Source organism: Babylonia areolata, chromosome 1 (assembly GCF_041734735.1).
Source record: "Babylonia areolata isolate BAREFJ2019XMU chromosome 1, ASM4173473v1, whole genome shotgun sequence".
NCBI lineage: Eukaryota > Metazoa > Mollusca > Gastropoda > Neogastropoda > Buccinidae > Babylonia > Babylonia areolata.
The window spans coordinates 33,604,299-33,625,864 of record NC_134876.1 but is presented as its reverse complement, the minus strand read 5'-3'; the positions used below and the strand labels follow the sequence as shown (position 1 = coordinate 33,625,864).

Genomic DNA, 21,566 nt, shown 5'->3' with positions numbered 1-21,566 from the left:
TGACACCCCGGTTTACAGCCAAGCTTCCTGTCTTGTCACGTAAGGTGAACAGTCGATCGCCTCAGCCAATCAGATGTGTGGTCTCGAGAAGCGAACTAAATCAGGGCTGAGCAATTAATCATATGGGGTCTGGCAGGCAATGTTTTTTGTGTGTTTTTTTTTAAATCTTTTTTCGTTTTCCAAGAAGCGCCTTCTTCGTTTATATTTCAGTGATGCCACGCATTCTAAATGTTACCCAAATCGGACCAGTCAGCTGCCAAAGTGACAATCAGCAGCCCTCATTTGTTTCGTTGTTTTTCTGTAAAAATAGAAATCTGCTTCACTTATTTCCTCCTTTGTATCTTTTTTTTTTCTTTTTTTTTTTTTTAGTTCGAAGTTCACAAAAAACATTTCTTTTAATCTGATTGAAATTCAAATTGCTCTTCCCTGTCGCCTCCGCTCGCAGACAGTCTCGTACAAAATGGGTGTGGGTGCAGATATAGGTGTAGACCTGCCAGCCTCTGCCTTTCATGGATCACAATGCATGCCCAAACTGAACGATTTAATTAATGCTCAGAATTGGCACACCAGCCACATCTATCTTACTCCCCACCTCACCACTGTTTACACAAAGAACATTACTGTGTTCACAGAAACGCACTGAGATACTTCGATATTATTTCTGCCTTTGTTTCGCTGTTTTTCCATAAAAAATAGAAATCTATTCACTTCTATTTCCTCCTTTGCACTTGTTTGTTTTACATTTTTAGTTAAAACATCCTTTTTTTCTTTTTCTTTTTATCCTGATTGGAATTCTAATTGCTTTTCCCTCTCGCTTTTGCTCCAAGCCTGGTACAAAAAAGGAGGGTGCATGGGTTTAAACTTGCCAGTCTGTCTGCCTGTTGTGGGTTGTGGTGCATGTCCAAATGTTTCACATAAAACACACACACACACACACACACACACACACACACACACACAATGAAATGCTGACCGCATTTTTCCCCTTCACTGACGCTAAGCGTTCTTCTAGAAGTGGTATCATGCAATGAAAGTAAAGAGTGTTCCAAGGGTGGGTGTTGGGGGGGGGTGCAGGGGGAGAGTCACCAAATCACAGTAGCTCTGCTTTTGTCCTTGAGTTTTTTCTACAGTGGACTGCTGAGCATCCGAGACGTTTGCACGGACGATAAACGCTAATTAGACAGAAGTAAGACAGTCAGCTAATGAACGAGAAGACTGTCCGACTGTTCTTGGGATAAACATAGACACTGAAATTAGTGTCCATGGGATAAACGAGGTTTCTGACGCCCCGGTTTTCATCCAAGCTTCCTGTCTTGTCACGTCAGGTGGACAGTCGCCTCGGCCAATCGCTTGCAGTGAACTTGATCAGGGTTTTGCGATGGATTACGACAAGGGGGTTATTTTCATTCCTTTTTATGTGAAGATCTCTCTCTCTCTCTCTCTCTCTTTCTCTGTGTGTGTGTGTGTGTGTGGTTCAACACGTTCTGGATGTTACCCACCTAAATCGACCAGTCAGCTGCCAAAATAACTTTCTCGAGCCTCCATTCATGTAATACATCCGCTCTCCTGCTCGCGTGCGTGTGAAAATGGAGTAAGGGAGGATAGGGTTTTTTTCCCCACAAAAATAGAATCTCTATTTTTATTTTTCCTCTTTTTTTTTTTCTTTTTTTTTCTTTACTGTTCTTTCTTTCTTTCTTTTTTAACACTAAAAACAGATTTTCTACTTCTGTTATTTACTCCTTTTTTCTGTTATTGTTGTTGTTTTTTTCCTCCCTCCTTTCCAATTCTATCTATCGTGTCAATTATCTGCCTAGATTTCAGTTCAGTTTTTTAAAGAAATTTTTCATTTTATTTTTTACTCTGTGATTAAAATTGTAACCCCTCTTTCCCTTCGCCTCCGCTCCGAGTTTTTTGTTTTGTTTTTTTGTTGTTTTTTGTTGCCGGTGGTGGTGGTGTTTTTTTTGTTTTTTGTTGCCGGTGGTGGTGGTGGGTTTTTTGTTGTTGTTTGTTGCCGGTGGTGGTGGTGGTTTTTTTGTTGTTGTTTGTTGCCGGTGGTGGTGGTGGTTTTTTTGTTGTTGTTTTTTGTTGCTGGTGGTGGTGGTGGTTTTTTTGTTGTTTTTTGTTGCCGGTGGTGGTGGTGGTTTTTTTGTTGTTTTTTTGCTTGTTGGTTGGGGTTTTTTTTTGTTGTTCTTGTTCTTGTTTGTTGTTGTCTGGTTGGTTGGTTGCTTTTGTTGTTGTTGTTGTTGTTGTTTTGCTGTTGTTTTTACACGAGTTGCACGTAAAGGGGAGCGTGCAGGTCTCCGACAGTCACTTTGTGATTGATAACCATGTACTACGTCATGTTTCATAATCAGTAAAGGTGAAAACTGACATGCTGGCCAGCTTTTGACTTCACTGATATGATACCACATGTTCTAATGGTGTCATCTGAGAGAGAGAGAGAGAGAGAGAGAGAGAGAGAGAGAGAATGAATGAATGGTTTATTCATATAGGCCATTGCCCCATATGAAAGGGTGTCAGAAAAAACACACTGGAGAAGATGAAAAATGAGCAACACAAATGTCATACTTTGTCCATTCAGTTAAATAGTACACAATACAAATGAATAACACATGCATATTTAACTACACTCGGTAAAGTTAAACACTTGGCATCAGAAGTGGCACAAGCTTGATAAATTATTTACGACGTAAGAGTGGATCCAAGCTTAAACGCTTTGTACGGATAGATAGAGAAATTTCAGAGAGAGAGAGAGCACAACGCATGTTGACGCTTCCACTCAAAACTATAATACCCCCACCCCCACCCCCAGGAATGACGTAGACTCATGGACGAAGACTAGTCTTAAAATGTTCTTCGGCGTCGGCCTGAACATGTGCTTTTGTCCGTCGCCCACGATCTTACAGGCCAAGGGAAACAACTAGCGGCCAATGTTAACAACTGATAAGCACTTCACCCATATCCTGCGATTGCCACCCTCTTGAATTTTTCTTTTATGTACAGAACAAAAGTACGTTTCCTGGTTGAGAGAGAGAAGGACAGAGTCCTTTCCCATTTTCCACACAGCGGCATCTCCCACTTGTGTGTGCACTTAAATTGTCTTGTCGGGTGAATGGCGTAATGTTCCACCCAGTGGCCTGAAGTCTTTCAAGTTTGGCAGCCTCTCCCTTTTGTTTGGAGAGTTCAGTTATCTTGGAAGGTGTATGTTGTAATGGTTTTTTTGTGACTGTGTGCTACACATTAGGTGTCTTGTGCATTGTCCATTAACTCCTTCCCCAGATGGTCTTTTTTTTAAAGCATGTTTCTTTAAAGAGACAAATAGTAACACGTGATCAGCCGCACGGACGGACCAACCAGGTTGTCCAGAACTGCCGGTGTCCTGAACTGCGAGACTGCCACATGGTGTGCAGTTTGAGTTTCAGGTTGCTATGGTGTGGAGGTGCCTTCAATGTTTCAACTTCCCAGTGTGACAGACTGCATCATTGGTCAGTGCCAGCAACAGTACTCTGTGCACTGCAACTTGGGGACCATTTAATGTTAGCCATTGCTGCATTGTCGACTTAACATTGTGCTGTCCCTGGGAAAAACTTTTACCACTATAAAACTTGGCCTGGAGGATAAATCCTTTTTTCATTATTTGGAGGGAGGGGATTTGCAACGTGGAGATAGCCCATCAGCACACAAGCATGGATGTGCAAGATTGAACTGTTTGCAACATTCTTGTCTGTTTCCTACTAGAGCTTAAGGGAAGACTTTTAAAAAAAATTAAGGAAATGGTAGGATAATGGCAGTTGCAAATGAGGACAGGGAGGCAACTACATCATTCCTGTCATTCAGTCAGGCTTCACACCACACATTTGTATATTTTCATATTTCTTGAGTGGATTTACTTTTAAACCTTGCCAGGGGCAACTCTTTTGTTGCCATTGTTATTTTATATGTGTTATGTGCATGCTGCACACAGGACCTTAGTTTATCATGACATCTTACCCAAATGACTGATGACCAGACCACCACTCAAGGTCTGGTGAAGGAAAAAATTCTGTCAAAGTGTGAGATTCAATTTCATACGTTCACAATACACACACACACACATGTGTATATATATATATATTTACATTGTATAATTCGATGTAAAGGTAATGTGTGTGCAGTGGATAGGGGGATGGAGGTGGGAGGTCTGCCTGATGTTCCCTTGGGTCTGTTATCCCCAAGGTCTATGTTCCCCCAACTTCATTTTTGGGGGGGTCTTTGTCCACTCAGGTCAACAATGGGGGGTCTAGTACCACAGCTGACCACTATTGACCACAGCCCAAAAGTGCTTGCGCTTGGCAGGCCTGGCCACTGCCTGACCACAACTGACTGTGAGAGAGCTCGTTGTGATAAGAATATCAAGGTTTGATCAAACCAGTTATTCCACTCAAATTTAAGTAACATTCTGTATCTGGTACGAGTCCATTGGATCAAAACATAACAGATAAGTAATGAGCCATTTCGCTATCAGAAGGATGAAGTCAAGGTGGTATAGCTTTACAGTAACATGCTGTCTTATTCACTCCATTTCAAGTTATGTAAACTACCATAACTGAGTAACGTCCAAATGCTGATCGTCAACAATAGTTCAAATCAATCCGTATGTGAATTCAGCGATTTACTGTTCATCCAATTAAACAGTGATATGTTACTTTCCTTGCCAGGTGGTTTGTGTGTGTGTGTGTGGTGGTTTTGTTGGCAGAATTATTCTAAAACTGAAATGAGAAAATGACAGAATTTCTGCTGAAATTTTTTCAGTTTTCACAATTTTTTCAGTTTTCACGCCTGTATGCTGCGTTGTCCAGTATCACATGGAATTGTTTCAAACACAATTTGATTGTCATCAGTGGCTTGGTACCAAATGCTGAAACAGTATTTGGACTTTTGATAAGAATGCTTGATTTATGATTTTGAAACTATGTCAAAATAAAAATCTGCACCTTTTTTTTCTTTCTGTAGTATGAGTGCATTACCTTTCACAACTTGGTGTTACTGAATTCGTGTTAGGATGCAATGAAGAAAGAGACAACTGTTACTGCCCCGCTGAACAAGAATGTATTTGATTCCCTTGCCATGTGGAGCATCGGCAGTATACATTAAATCTGCATTCATGGCTGCTCTGTGCATCAGCTGATTTTAGGTATGCATGCATAAGCAGAAAAACTGTATATCTGCTTAATATTGAAAATAGTTTTCCACAACCGTCAAGGAAATTCTACTTTACTTGACCACTGTCAACTTATTCACAGGTATACGGCAATGTACAAAAATGTGTCAGAATCATCTTGCATCATATGCACATTGTGCTTATGCAAACCAAATATTGTATGCTTTTTAAATAATTGGATGAGAGTCGCTCAAAGTTGGACACTGATGTGCACGAATTTTATGAAAAACAGCTGGAGAAAATTCAAATGAAAATTACTTTTCTTTGGAAAATGGCACTAGAACTTCATTAGAAATTATTCTAAATCCAAATTTACCAAAAACCAATTAAACAAAATGGTATATAAACATTAGAGTCTAACGTCTTTGAAGAACTGATGAGGAATCTTCAACCAACTAAAACTCCTGAATAAAAGTAAACAGCTGGTTCCCAGAACACTTCTGAACATTTTTTCCACTTTAAGTGCAAAGCAGTAGGGATATTTTCCAACTTCAGAAACCAATCCAATTGAAAATTCAATGGCACTGAAGAACTACCATACCTCAGGAATTCCATTTCTTTTTTCAAAGTTTTTAACAGGCCTGGTGAAGCAGGACATTGATTTTGACTACACTGCTGTGAACTTGACATTATATATAGAAGCTGATATTCTAGGCTCAACCAATCACAGTACAGCAAGTTTATAAATGAAACAGACAAGCCAAGCACTATCATTCTTTCTTAAGCCCTTCACATCCGAGCACCTGTATTTTCAGTGTAATTGCACTTTTAACAGTCCAGCCATTCCAGTATACTCACTTCATTGCAAATGGCAACTGCCTTGAAGCACATGCTCTAAGCAATATCTCAAGAAGTTTTCGCTTTATTTTGATGCATTTTTTGCATTTTGAAAAGCAAAACATTAAGCTTGTCATCATGGCTGCCAGGATGTACAGTGCAGAATAGGTGGCTAGTGTTTTGTTTGATTTTTCGCACAGCATTGACAATACAAAATCATGGCAGAAAATGAAAATAATTTTGTTGTGTTGTCAGCTGAAATGATCCTGGGTATCCTGATGATGATAAAATGCTACAGAATACACCAACAGGTGGGGGGCAGGGTTATGTTGGAAGTGGATTAGAAAAACCCCTACTATGTAGCTTGAAAACATTTTGAGGTTTTCATTCACTGAGAAACCAAATGAAAGCTTCAAGCCCACGATTTTTTCACAGTGAGCTTTTGTGTTTAATATTGAGTAACAGTGCGAGTGTGTGGGAGGGTGTTCATGCTCAGTGCTTATGTTTAGAACAGGATAGTGGAGGAAAACAAAATAACTGCATTTGATTGTTGTCTAGTACATTCGCAAGTGTTTTAGCACCACTTGGCACATAGAATACAGAGACTTGAATTCTTTTTTTTCATTATGTATTTTTATCTAAAATCATAGGTATATTCCCCCGATTGGGAGTTACCTCATCCTCTCATCACATCCTTTCAACGATGAACACAATTATATTCTTCATTCATTTTCCTTCAAGAAAACATTCGACTCAATTTGGAGCATTTCAATTTGTTTGTGTGTGTGGTTTTTGGGGTTTTTTTTTCAAAAAATGCAAATAGTTCTGGAAGTCAAATGGTAAAAATGCAATCCTTGTTTTGTTATCAACAAGCTGTGTTATACACTAGTGATGTGAATTGATTGAGGGATCATGCTGTCACAACTCTGTATGCAAAACATGAGCCCCATAAAGCTGATTCTATTTTGCAAAATAATAATCATGACCTCTTGTGGTGTTTACATCATGAAGGGATGACAAGGAAGATCCTGCCAAAAAATACCTTTCCTTTCTTATCAGGTTTTGCTCCCATATCAGAGAACTTGTGATAGAACTCACTGTTTCCTACATCAAGATATACCATATTTAATATGGCCATTTAGCAAAGAAAAACACACAACAGATGTCTAGTCACCAAGATTTATTCGCACTGAAGGCTTGGAGACAATCAGAATGGGTTTTTAAACCCATTTCTTGCTTTCAAACTTTCACAGTTCTTTGCAATTTGGCAAGCGTTTAACGTGCTGCCATGGACACCTGCCATACACGGATGAGTTTGTCAGTGTATCCAGCGAAGAGGGTCTGGCCATCAGAGGACCAGGCCAGGGACAGGCAGTGTGGTGGCTCGCGGCCAGAGCCAGCAGTCATCACATCAGGCTTCAGTTCATCCACAATCACCTTGCCTTCCAGGTCCTGTCAACATAAAAACAGTTCTGGTAAATTAAACATCTTAAAAGTATTGCAACAGCCAAGGCACACATGAGCCTACGTCTGCATATTGCATCGTTCAATTCATTACTAAAATTGTCATATTCCAAAGAGATTAACTTTTAGTATTTTCAAGATCAACATCTATTCAAACTACAGTATCCAACAGACTGTGGAATGCATATAAATGCCTACTGTCTGCCTTCTTGTCTTTCCACACTACATGTATGTACACACAACAATAACTCAAAAGTTCAGTAAGAAAAATATATTAAACCTGTCTGTCCTAAAATGTTACGGGCTTTGAAAATCCTGCCAAGGAACTAGAAGCTTAACTGTTGGGTCACCTGCCAGATATCACAAAGTGACAAAGTTGGCTTGCAGACCACAATTGATTTTGCACTTTCGTGAAAATGTCACATAAATTGATGAGAATGGACACTGCAGGAAAGTGCTTTTGATCATGATAGGTTGGGTAAAAAAAACCTGTAAAGTCCAACCAGGAGCTGACCACACAGTCTGACACGCACCCATCACATGCTAAATGTCTATATGCACATACATTCAAAAGAGGCACTGGCATAAACAAGCTGATCATGCCTTAATTTACACAACTGATATTCCCTTTTTCACATGTTTGATCATGTTATTCATGGACTATGGCTTACGAACAAGTTCAGAAAACAGCTAACAAAAGGTCATCATCACTACCAGTTTAATTTCCACTAATGAAGCATGATGAACATCACAAATATTACTAAATCCACTGCTGGAATCAACTTACCCAGATCTTGATAGATGGTCCAGTGGCAGCGCACAGCCAGTAGCGGTTGGGGGAGAAAGTCATGGCGTTGATGTGGTCACCACCATCCAAAGTGTACAGGTGCTTGCCCTCGTTCAGGTCCCACAGCATAGCCTGTCCATCCTGAGCAACACCACAGACCACATCATTGTTTCACAATTTTCATTGAAAACAAATTGAAAAGTCAAGATTCTCATCCACGTCTTGGACCTGTGAATGTGTGTGTTTCAGTCAAAACAAGTTACAATTATGTCTTGCTTCATTTTTCTACTTATTTTTTTCCAACCACAGCTATGTTGATTTACTTCACGAAAAATGTCATACATTTGCCTTTCCCTTCTATGCACCCAATCACAACATCCCATCTGTATATGCAATACCTCTATGTATTTGAAGCATTTTTATGCAATAAGCACTTGTGTCAAATAAAGGAATGCACTTTCACTTAGCATTTCATATAATGCCTGGCAAATACACATATTCTAACTGCAATTTACAAACACTTAAGATTTACATGTCATCAAAAATCATGTACAATGGCAGAACTTTTCTCTACTTGATCCTGCCTTCTTTGTTGAGTGGTCAGCTTGTAATTCTGTAGTGATCAATAATTTAATAATCAAATATGAACAAAGATCTTGCAAGACAGAACAATGATACGAAAGTTTGTAAAACAGTGCTGCCTGTTAACTCTCTTTATCCCCAGGTCGCTCAGCACTAATCACCCATTAAAGTCCCATGCCAAGGGGAATAACTCTTGCGATTTTTCGATAGTGGGTAATTATAAACATTGATTTAAACCTTCTTTCATTGCACATATTTATTTTTCCTGCATTCTACACATAATACAGTTGCAAAAGAATTTGTGTTTCCAGGCTCATGTTGCTTTGTATTTACACCAAAAAAATAAATAAATAAAAGTGTCAAATTTGATGGTCAACTTTGAAAAATTTTTCAATTATAGTATGATTTTCTTTAAAATAAGTTTTCTGGTCTGCAGTGTCTTCTAACACATCTTCATTTTATTCTTTTTCTTACTCAACTTGAATTGCAACAATGAACATGCTGATTTTCATGTTCTTTTCATTTTGAGGGATGATGTGTTTCCATTGATGGTGGAGAAAAAATAACAGCAAACAAACGCAAACAAACAACATACCTACCTCACAAGTAATTTCTCCATCCCAAAAAGAAAAATATAATCCACTGAACTAGCAAAATCAGAAAGATTGTGCAGAATGCCAATAAGTATCTGTGCAATCAACGACTGACGATATTGACTCCAACGGTCTGGCGATCAATTCACAATTTTGGAGGTCCAGTGATCGATTCACGATTTCGGAAGTGCAGCAATCAATTCACACTCAAGAACTGACTACACTCTCAGTATCAGTAAAAAATCAGTGGATGTCTAGGTCACTCAGTACAATCGACTTTTACCAAAGTCTCACTCCGAAATCAACTTCAAAATAGCCGTTCAGATTACGCTACTACTCTCGACAGTCATCAAACTCATCTTGTAGCTTGGAAACTTAAAACTTTGGCAAAACTTACCCAAATCAGTAATATATTCCATTGAACTAGCACAATCAGGAAGATCGTGCAAGAATGACGATAAATATCAGTGGAATCATGACTAACTCACTGACAGTATCGATTTCTGATGTCCGGCATTTGATTCATGATTTCAGAGGTCTGGCGATCGATTCACATAAAAGTTACCAACTTCACTAGGTAGCGGCAGCCCCCATGGCCGATGCCGGGAAACCTATGAACGCCTAAAAAATTGACTAATTTTGAAGTGCATTTTCTCAAATTTGATTTCATTTTGTGAAAAACTATCCAACTGAAATAATCATTTATCATCCATATTTTTAATTTTTATTGTGTTTGCTTTATGCAATGCGTGCATGAGTTCGCGGATGGAAGAAAAAAAGTGTACTGTAACGCGAAATAGCGATCCTTGTTCAATGGCGGCCGGCGTCTTTCTGAGCGCGACACAGTTAGTTTCAACCACATAGTGGAAAAAATCGCATCCGTTGTTTTCCATTCATTGGTTACTGTTCGAAAAACTGGGAGCCGTGAAAGGCGAAAGTTCAAGGAGAACTTTCGTGTGTTTTTTTTCAAGCCTTGGGCGAAGTAGGGTAGTTAGATCTGAGCGCAAAGTTACGGGAATTTTTCGGCTATCTTTCAACGCCTCGCGCAGTTCGAAAATGAAATCTGACCCTACGGGTTACTGTATGAGCGGTAAAGAGCATTTTCTGCTGATTTCAATGGTATCCGAAACTAATATTTTTGATCCATGAGCAATTTGCTCAAGCGATTCAAAAGCAGGTACCCCTCTTCGTCAGTTGCGTCGGCCCAATCAACATTCGACACAGGAGAGCGGCACTTCAGCTAACACAAAAATGGCATTGTTTCTCCAGAAAATCTTAAGTTTCATCGGTAAGTTTTATATTATTTTTGAAAACGAATGTCTTTAGCACTTTCATGCACAATATTGAGCTGAAATTCTCTGAATCAGGATTTTGATCGATGTCAGTAACTGAGCAGCTTGGATCTATTTCATAAGTGTTTTCGTAACGTGACACCGTGTTTCAATCGGAACACGATTTATTTTTTTCGGAGTAAAACACACAAAAACTATTGATACAGAATGAAAAATGGACATGTTAAAACGGAGCCCATGAATTCCAATTACTAATATTTGATTGATTTTTGCTTTAGTAAGCAAAATATTACCTGGGTCTAAAACCGGAAGTGCTCGGGACAGCATTAGCGTCGTCTGCTACAGACTCGGTTTGTGTTGAATAAGTGAGTAAACAAATTGGAATATGGTTTCTTTTTCATTCAGCATCACACAAAAGTCTGATATTCTAGTTGCATTTTGCTTCTATAGCTGTGAAACTTTATCTCAATATATACAGACAGATAGATACTATGCTCTCACATTCCAGAAAGAACAAGAACACCAATTCATACTAACCCCTCCCCCCCCTCCCCCACGCCCCTCCTCCCCCTTTCTCATCTGCAAACTTCACTTTCATAATTAGCTGAGAGTTGTATAGCCATTCCCCTCCTTTGTCTCTGAGAATCTCCCACCAATGGTAAGGAGAGGGGAGGGGGTTGTCAATGGTTGTGGCAAACTTGGCACTGAGCCAAATCACTGACCACTTGCTCTGGCTGAGAATCCCTGACTGCTGACAGTGATATAACCCACCATCTCCTCCCTCCAGTCATCCCCCTTCCCCATTTCTTTCCTGTCAGTGGAGTAGGTGTGTGCGTGTGTGTGTGTGTGTGTGTGTGTGTGTGTGTGTGTGAGAGAGAGAGCCAGAGCAAGTTTGCATTTGCACATGTATGCTTGTGAGTATGTGTATGTCTGAGTATGAAAAAAGTGTAATGTGAAGAGATATATGACTAATTTGAACAGTGCAGGCAACATCCTGTTTCTTCAAAAATTTAACATCAATTTTTAACAAACTAAAATTAGTAAAAAGAAAATCAGTACAATAACACCCATAGCCTAAGTTGTACATCAGGTTCAGTCAAGTCAAACTATATAACACTACCAGGAATCCAGCCATTAAGATAGTATAATTGTGTGTGTGTGTGTGTGCGCGCGGGAGGGGGGGGGGTCATGTAACCCATGATATGCTGTGCATCTAGACTGCATGAAACAGAAAACAAAGGGAAGTAAACACATATTTCATGAAATGATAAAATGCAAAATACCATGCACATATTGTGAATGAAATATTCAGTTTGATATATATCTAAGACATGCATTCTCACATACACACACAAATAAAGATGAGTACACAAAATATATATCAAAGAATAAGATACTAAGTATGATGTGCATATTAACAATAAAATATTTAATGTAAGTAATCATATACATGTATACATAAGACATTAAGTAATACTTTCATCTCAGTCATGAAATGTAGCACACTGAAGTGGAATTTCTGAGTAAATAATCGCATGCAACAAAGACATCCATAAGATGAACAGTACAAGTAGATGGCAAAGTTCTTGTCAGCGATTGGAAAGGACAGACCCCTAAAAATTCAGCCTCAATTGTCAAAGCATAAGTTGATGCTGCAACTGAGTTATTGTGTGAAAGGTAAGTGCGGCCATTTTGTTCAGTGCGGTGAATTTTGTGTTGCTGTTGAATGAATGCTTACCTGTTAGTATGCCATTTTATAATTCTGTTATCACAGTGTTTTCCTCCCACTCAAAACACTCAGAAATTGACAAAAGCCTAAACATATATTAAACTGAGAGCTCTGGTTTTGGTTTTAAGTTTTAAATTGAACATAACATTTGTTCTTTCTTATGAGCTGATCTGTGTATCTAACATGTTGCAGAAACAGCTGCTTATGGCAGGGTTTGCAAGACCTATTCCATGATCCAAAAAGGCCAGTATAAACATCTCAGGTAGTGAGCAGCATGTTATTGCTGATGCCAGGAAACCTGTGAGTGCCAAAAAATGAGAGATTTTTTGGTGTGCATTTTCTCCTGTGAATGCCATTTTGTGAAGAAATAAAGGTGCATCATCCACCTTTTATTTCTTATTTATTGTGTTTCTTCTATAATGAAATGCATGACTGGGTTCATGGATGGAAGAAAAAACTAGAGAGCTGAAAGAAAATAGATTCATATATCTGTCATTTTTGCTAGCAACTTATGTAATATTTGCTCCCTCCTGGGAACCTTTGTTGTGGAATGCCCCATCAACCTACCCATTCTGTATAATGCTCTCAAGTTGCATTCATTTAAAAATTTGTAGTAATTTTGAAGAAGATGATCAGCCTAGACCACTGGTAACTTATTGTGGCTGCAACTTCAATATTTTTTTCAAAAACAAAAATTTTGAAGAAGTCTCATCTGCAGCATGCACCCTTTTTTAATGAGAAAATCAGGTATCATTCCTTTTCTGCCAACTTTAGAGGGAAGTTTTAAGGTTGATTTTAATTTATTTTGAAAGCTGACATTTCACTTAATACACACACAAAATTTCATGGTCCTACTTGTGACAGTTACTGAAATATTCATCTTTGCAGCATGCTACCCCAATAAACAGTCTTTTTTCCACTGGTCAAATTGAAGATTTTTCAAAGTTTGAGACTCTGATACTTAAAATTCAGTCAACTGTCCTGCCTGAAAAAAATTCAGTGCACTTTCTGTGATGTAATCTGCAAGATATTTTATTTTGAAATGCAACTGTCTATTCGTTTCAGTGCTGTAGACCTTCAAAGTTGCTATTCTGTACACATTGACACGTCTTGATTTTCTATTTCCTCCTACTTTGACAGACATATTTTCCAGTTTCTTTGCTGCTGAAGTGTTAGTGTTTTCTTGTGCAATATACCATTATCATATGGTTTTTAAAAGTATATGAGTTTTCATTACAGTACCCTCATGGACAGTATAATATAACTGTGAAAATGTGAGAATATTAAGTACTAACAGCATGTACGCATCGTCACATCTTTAAAATGGAATATCTTTAGAACCAATCAAGATATTCACTTACTTTTTTTTTTGTTTTTCTTATATTGTCATGTTGTTTGCCAAAAATCACATTTCAGTCATTGTAATGAATATTTAAATTTTCACTGCCGCCACCTAACTTCACTCTCACTGTTGGCAAAACTTGGTCAGTCGATATTTAGGTCACTGAGTTTATCAATGTTTACAACGCAAAAATCATTAAAACGGTTCAAAATCATCTTCATAATCTCGGCAATCATGAAACTTGTCTTGCAACTTTAAAAATTCACAACTTTGTCAAAATTCAAGCAAATCAGACTCTGAAAGAAAACAAGGTTGTGAATCTCGTGAGAGTCTCGTTCATGTAAACAACAATGGCTGCACCCACAATAAGCACGTGTTTAGCCGGCGGTACCAGGCAGGTTCGGGTGTTACACTGCAAGCCACTATTGGGTGAGTACGGTGTATAATGGTTAACTAAGGAGAAAAACAAAGAATTCACCCCAGCACATGAGGGTTATGACATAAATGGAAGGAAAATCTATGTGTTCTTTCTAAATCCTTACCATGCCACCAGAGGCGCAGAGAGAGCCATCAGGGGAGACAGTGGAAGTGTGCAGAGGTTGGCTGTGGCCAAAGTGGTTGGTTTTGAGCTTGCAGTTTGTCAAGTTCCACACCTGCAACAAATACAACCACAATCAAAATTTATGAACAAAGTATAAATATAAAGCATTAACAATCCTTACATCCATGACCCATAGCATATTGAAACTGGAACACACAAAAAAAAACAACCTCACACTCACTCTCAGATCACATAAACCAAATGTGGAAACACCGCTGACTTTTATCATCTCTTGCCTTCTAGAAAATAGTACTAAACTCACTGACATTACTACTTCTAGAAAGCAATTGAATGTATCATGTCGTTTTGCTATTTCATTATCATGACAAAATGGCTGCCATTTACTGTGCGTCAATCATGCATTGCTTTACAAATTGCAGTTTTTATTAACATTTTATGATTATTTTCTGTTAAAAAATATGTGTATGATTAAGTTCTCAATCCCTTCATAACGGCTTTGGCCTCAAGTGTGACAGAATCTAAAATTCTAATTCCTTTAGAGATTTCTACGCATAATATTATCTTGCTTTAACAACGAAGACTTTTGTCTGATAAGACCAATGATTTCACCAAGATTTTACACATGAAATTCATGTTTATTTAAAGTTGTGCACAAAACTGCAAAACGAACCTTGACAACCTTGTCCCAGCCGCATGACACAATGATGGGGTTCTGTGCGTTGGGAGAGAAACGCACACACGACACCCAGTCCTTGTGTGTGTCTTCCTGCACAAATTACAAATGCATGACAAATAGATCAAGATATACAGAACTCCAGACAAACACCATTGATTTGTTTCTATTCCAGCTACTCCCCTGCTCCACCCACGTAAGAAACGTGAGAAAGACTGAATCAAAAAAGCATACTGTAACCAGAGGGGAGGTGGGTGGAAGGCTGTGAAGGTGTGATGGAAAGGTGATACTTCACTGCAAGGGAACAAAGCCCCTTTGAAGCTGACCAAAAACAACTTTAAAGTGTTTCCTATAAGCCTGAAAATATGGTGAAAAACAAAACATGGTTTTCTGCTCATAATGGAGATGAACTTAGATACAATCACCGATTTCATCAACCTTGGGACAAAAATCCAAGCACTGTCACATTTATAAACCTTGTCAATTCGGTTATATTGTGATCCTGAACTTTGACCTTGACTCTCGTAAGGGTTTCTCTTCTATGACCAATCACTAAACAAAATTTGATGAAGACTCGATGCAAGATTTCTGGTATACCAAGTGTATTGATCTTGACCATGAATAATAACTATTCCAAAGTTGATAAAACAGATTAAGATGTCAGATCGTTTTTGGTTTGTTTTTTTTCTGTGTTGCCAAAGTCATCTTATAGGGGGTGACTAGAAAGGTCTTCTAATTTAACCAAGCTTTTTATTATTTCTTTTTCAGCTGCAGTAGCTCAAAGCACACATCAAAGTTCAAAACACACACACACGCGCACCTGCGCACACACACACGCACACAATATGGACTCCATCCTAAAAAGAAAAAAAAATTACAAGACTGGTTTTTTTTTCACTTCAACTTTAAAAAAATGTCAGAGCCCTCGAAAGAAATTATAATGGAGAGCACACAAAAAATCCGAAATGGTTTCAAAATAACAGAAATCAAAATCTCATCTCTCAGTCTCAATCACTGTGTCTTATAACTGCATTTAAAAAGAGAACTTTTTTTCTTTTTAAAATAAAGTGCATTCTCATAATTGCAGGACGTTTGTTTCACTGAACATTCAATCATGGTAATGTGTTTGTTTGTAATCATCGAATGCACTACATTTTGTCTTTGCTAGACTTTTACATTCAGTGGCAACAGGATGTCAACATGCCCTACTCTACTACCCAAATACACATGCCTATTACAGTCACACCACCTTATCTACCAGCAGATGCCTGACCAGCAGCATAAACCAACATGCTAAGTCTGGCCTTGGCTTGATTTCAAACAGAGAATTTTGCCAGACAACAACCCCTTTGTTGCCGTCAGGTTCTTTTTCAGTGCGCCAAGCGCACACTGCACACGGGACCTTGGTTTATCATATCATCTCAATGACTAGATGTTCAGTTTAATTTTTCCAGTCAAACGTGGGGGGGGAAAGGCGAGTGTGGGAATCACCCAGACCCTCACAGATATTGCAATGATGGATGAGCTATCAACCATTATCCCACCTTTCTCTTCCAGTCACTGTTTAAAAAATTCAAAAATTTTAAAAAAAATTTAAAGTCTATTCTGCAACTGTTATGAAGACTTACAGCACTACAATCATCAATCACTAACTCCACACCTTTACAACTACCATTATTATCAATCACTAACTCCACACTCTTTGGACTCACTTGTGTAAACAGAGTCTATGTTTTGTCTATGTTTTAACCCAGTGTTTGGTTGTCTCTGTGAGTGTGTGTGTCTGCGCGTCCATGGTTAATTTTAACATTGCCATTTTCTCTGGAAATACTTGGTCTGCCAATACCAAATTTGGCTTAACCATAGTATGAATTGAAAGAAATCTTCACAGTCATACCAATTACACGTTTTAAGTCTCCTAAATTAAGCCATATTTCCAAATCATTAACAGTTTATTTTGCTGAGAATCGTTCCGGAATCCAAAAATTCTAAAAACCACTTCCCACTGAGTTAGGCCTGCTAGAAGGTAGATTGTGTTCGAAGACATGACCTGGTTTTTCTTGTTCACAATTAAAAGAGGAAAAAAAAACAAATTCTGGACAGAATGCATACAGTGATACTAACTACACCATCGATGTGTTTACTGCATATGAATATTCTAAAGTGGACACTAAGTTAACTGGAATGAACATAAAACAAAAATTCATTTCTTTCAGCTCGTTTGTGCAGATCTAAAGATCAACCATGTGTTGCGGTGTGCTTGAAGCGATGGCAACGTCTCCTTTACCACCGATATAAAGGATAATCGAGAAATAATAAAACACACAAAAAACATGATTTAAAGGCCATTATTACGTCCACTACAATCACATCTTATCTGGTTATCACACGAAGAAGAAAACGTCAACATTGCTTTAAGCATTAAATTTAGTCAAATGACGTCAGATGCGCCACAGCAGTGGGGATTAGTCTGCTTGCTTCCAAACTGAACAAGATGCAAGGTTCGATCCCACTCTCATGCCCCTTTTTTTCCTCTCTTCTTTTTTCCCAAAGCATATTTTATATTTATTTAATACAGAGCACTTTTCAATGATTTCTTAAATCCTCTTGATTCCTTTACTGGATAAAGCGTGAAGCGCAACTGAGTCTTGAAGGCTTTGCCTCTTGTTTCTGTTTCTTATAAAAATCTGTAATCTTCAGATGTCTAAAAATCAGGAGAAAAATAAAACATGTATATGGTCAAATTAAAGAAATCAAATTAACAGTTTGAATCAGAGGTATATAATGTAAACTCCAAAACTTCATAATAAAAACTCAAACATGTTATCTTACAAGAGTTATCAAAAACTGATCACTCAATTTCATGTACACAACTCAGAAGAGCATTTGATTCTTATTCTCCAGTAGTTAATGAAGTGCATTCTCATAATTGCAGGACGTTTGTTTCAATGAACATTCAATCATGGTAATGTGTTTGTTTGTAATCACTGAAAGCACTTCATATTATCATAATCTTTAAAAGCACACTAAACATCTGCTGACAAGCACGTCAACCCACACACTCAAACCCGTCATAGTGTTAACACTATTATCACCAAATACACCTATTCTGAGACAATCAATGTTGTTACTAACAACACTTCATCTTCCATTCACTAATCATTACTACCTTTTTTTTTTAATCCCTGGAAGAGGAAAACATATGGTTTGTATACTTTGGAAAAAAAATGTGTAGCCTGGGAGAGACCCTGCAGTAGGGCAGTGATTGGATAACTTTTCTTCTAACCATATTCTTGTTCAACTGCAACACTGTCCCATATAAAATCAATCCTCAAGCACATACACAAAAAAATTCTTCAACCAATGATTTAATTTTCAAAAACTTTCAAACACCACAAAAAGTTGATGCCATGTAGCCTAAATTTCATTAACTCACAATACATGGGTACCGAAACAGGATTTGCAAATTATACATAAACCCTGTATTTCTTGGGAGTTGCTAGAATTCATACTGATAAACGGGTCTGAAAGTAGGGTCAAATTAATAACAAAATAGGCTGATTTTAATATTATCCCCAAACATATTATCTTTAAAAACTGACACAGACAGAAGATCAATAGCTCACCTGAACAGTGTACTTGCAAACACCCAAGGTGTTCCACAGCTTGATGGTCTTGTCCCGTGAGGCAGACACAATCTGACGGTTGTCAGCAGAGAATGCAACACTCATGACATCCTTCTCGTGTCCAACAAAGCGACGGGTAGTCTTGCACCTAAAATAATTTTATGTTTGAATTTTTCAGTGCAAAGTCATCAGAAAATGACAAAGCAAACTAAAAACAAAAGGACACATACACACAAATACCCCACCAACCCCCCAAGTGGGAAAAGCGACTTTTTATTTAACTGAGTAAATTAACTGTAGTGTAAAAAGGCTGCAGTGGATGCTGGCTGCTTCTATTTTTTGTTCCCTCTCTGTATTTTCCTGCTTGTTCTTCAGTCATTAGTATCTGATTATTCTGAATGTTCAGATGTCTACCAATAATATTCATGGCACAAGCAGTGACTTCAGGATATGTTACTCACTGATGCAGTAATCTGGGTACTTTTCTTTACAGTCCTTGAAAAGGCTGATCTTTTCATGAACATACAGCTTTTCAACCTTTAGATTTCATATCATGTTAATAAAACATTTAGATCATTTTCTATCTGTGTTGAAAGGTTTTCATTTGAAATCTGTAATTCTCATTTAACAACACTTTGTCTTGCAAAACTTCAAACATGTTTTTGTTTCCATCTAATAACACTTGTCATTCGGTTTACAAAAAAGTACATACTCAACAAGATCCCACAAGCGAAGAGTCTTGTCCCATGAGGAAGACAGAGCGAACTGTCCATCAGAGGACAGAACAACATCGCTCACAAAGTGACCATGGCCAGACAGGGACTTGAATGGGACGCCATAGTTGGACTCATCCCGGGTCAGTTTCCACAGGATCAAACTCTTGTCTGAAAAAAAAACCAAACAAACAATTTCATTAAAACAAGAAAAAAAAAACCTTGCTAATTATTAGTATTATTCTGAAAAGACAGATGTCTGCAATTTTGCGACTATCATACAAGTTTACCTGGTGTTTGGTTTTCAAGTCAGTTCTTTTCAAAATCTTCAAGCCTGTCTTGATACAGACTGCCAGTGAACCTAATGGTCTCAATGACTGGCAAGAGGGAAAAAAAGACTGATAAATGTTACTCAAGACTGCTGCAATCAAAGAGCAGAATAGTCTCACACCATCACAGTGACTACGATATCCACAATTTTTCCCCTAGACAGAACGAGCAGTGTTCACACTAACTCTGCCAGTCACACAGCAGTGGAGGGGAAGAAATGCAGATATACCCAAATTGGCTTTCAATAAAATATGTTAAAGTTTCACAAAACTAACTGACAAAATTCAACATGCTACATATCTACCCAAATTGGCTTTCAATAAAATATGTTAAAGTTTCACAAAACTGACTGACAAAATTCAACATGCTACATGCACAGGAGAGTTATGTTGCTAATATACATGTAATTTGGCTGTGAACAAACTGGTTTCTTCCCTGAGGCATAATGCATTAATGGAGACCGATCTGTCAAATTATGTTGCCAAAACCAGCCCTGCTGACCACCAATGACATCAAGACCTTCATATCAGTCGTGTAAAGGCATGCAACAGTTGCGCTCCTACCTTTGGTAGGACTTGTGAACCCAGATAATACTCTATGAACCATCCCAGAGTTTAACACCACCGAGAACGGACCTGCCACCGAACTAAAGACATTTCACATGGCTAGTCCCAGCTTAGTGGCTGCCCTCACTGTCCCTGAAAACGGACAACCACCATCATCAAACCAGCGCTGAGACCTTTGTCTCTGCTGGGCTTCAACCTCCCATTACCAAGGCCTGGAAAGAGACCACAACTACTAACTGAGGTCAGAGCCGACCCAAACCAGTGACATGTTCAGTGAATAGACTCTGTACTGTATGACCTATGTCGAAACTAGGCAATAAGTTTAGAGGTTATAACGACAGTTGCGAGTCAGTCATCGGCAGTCACAAGCATTTAAAACACTTCAACTAAGCATACAAATATAATTCCCATACACCAGTAAACGTGTCTGCCGTTAAATGTATGATCTGGAATTTTAGATTTAATCAGAAAAAGGAAACAACTGATCAGTACCACCGACTTATGCATATGCCCCGACGCGCTAGGCCACATGGACTATCCACTGTAAGCTGATGCATTTGTCACATGTTGAGTGTATTACTTTAAATCATTACATTCTGAGTTTTGGTTTCACAGTTGCAATTCAAAATCAGACAATCATTATGGTTAAGTCCATTACCTTATATTCTGAGCAACAGGATAAAAACTTGCACATCTATAAGAAAATCCGTGATCATATTGAGAGAAAGCAAAGCAACATTTTTACCTCTGGAAGCCGACAAGATCGTGTCCGGAAATTGTGGGTTCGTTGCGATCTGGGTCACCCATCCACCATGCCCCTGAAGGGTACCTCTCAGAGTCATCTGTTCCTGAGCCATCTCTGAAAACTGTTCACAACTAGCCAAGATGGAATTTGATTTGAAGTAGCAACTTCGTGTTAGACAGCCATGTATGGATGTCCACCGGAAAAGGAAGTAAGTACGTGATTGCAGAAGTCACGTGAAAATCTTAACCGGAAGCGCTACGAAATGAAACATAATTATATCAAACTGATGGGAAGTTCATCAGACGAAATGAGTGGAAACACATTATTTAAAAGTTTGCTTCGCAAAACGTAATTGTCTGAATCGAGAGCCACTGAAATGATGAATAAAACGTATTTATTCGCAGGTGATTCGGAGGTGAACATCCACCACACTCATTTTAGTTCAGTTGTACGTATCTTCTTTTTTTTTCAGACAGGGTTTTTTTTTTCTCCTAAGAAAACAGTGAGGAAAAGAACAAGACAAAATGGGAACCAATAAGCAAAAAAGTAATGTTATTCTTGGAATAGCTAAGACACAGGTTTTTA

General features: G+C 38.3%; 1 protein-coding gene across 1 annotated transcript; it reads right to left on the bottom strand.

The window, feature by feature from the left end:
• Window positions 1–7,142: 7,142 nt before the first annotated feature.
• LOC143282106 (small ribosomal subunit protein RACK1-like) lies at window positions 7,143–21,194 on the bottom strand. Its single transcript, XM_076587613.1, has 7 exons — window positions 20,982–21,194; window positions 19,340–19,511; window positions 18,628–18,775; window positions 14,999–15,094; window positions 14,309–14,419; window positions 8,229–8,369; window positions 7,143–7,429 (listed from the first exon to the last, which is right to left on the bottom strand). The coding sequence occupies exons 1-7, from the start codon at window positions 21,091–21,093 to the stop codon at window positions 7,253–7,255; spliced, it is 957 nt and encodes a 318-aa protein (XP_076443728.1). The 5' UTR covers window positions 21,094–21,194; the 3' UTR covers window positions 7,143–7,252.
• Between the last annotated feature and the right edge of the window lie 372 nt (window positions 21,195–21,566).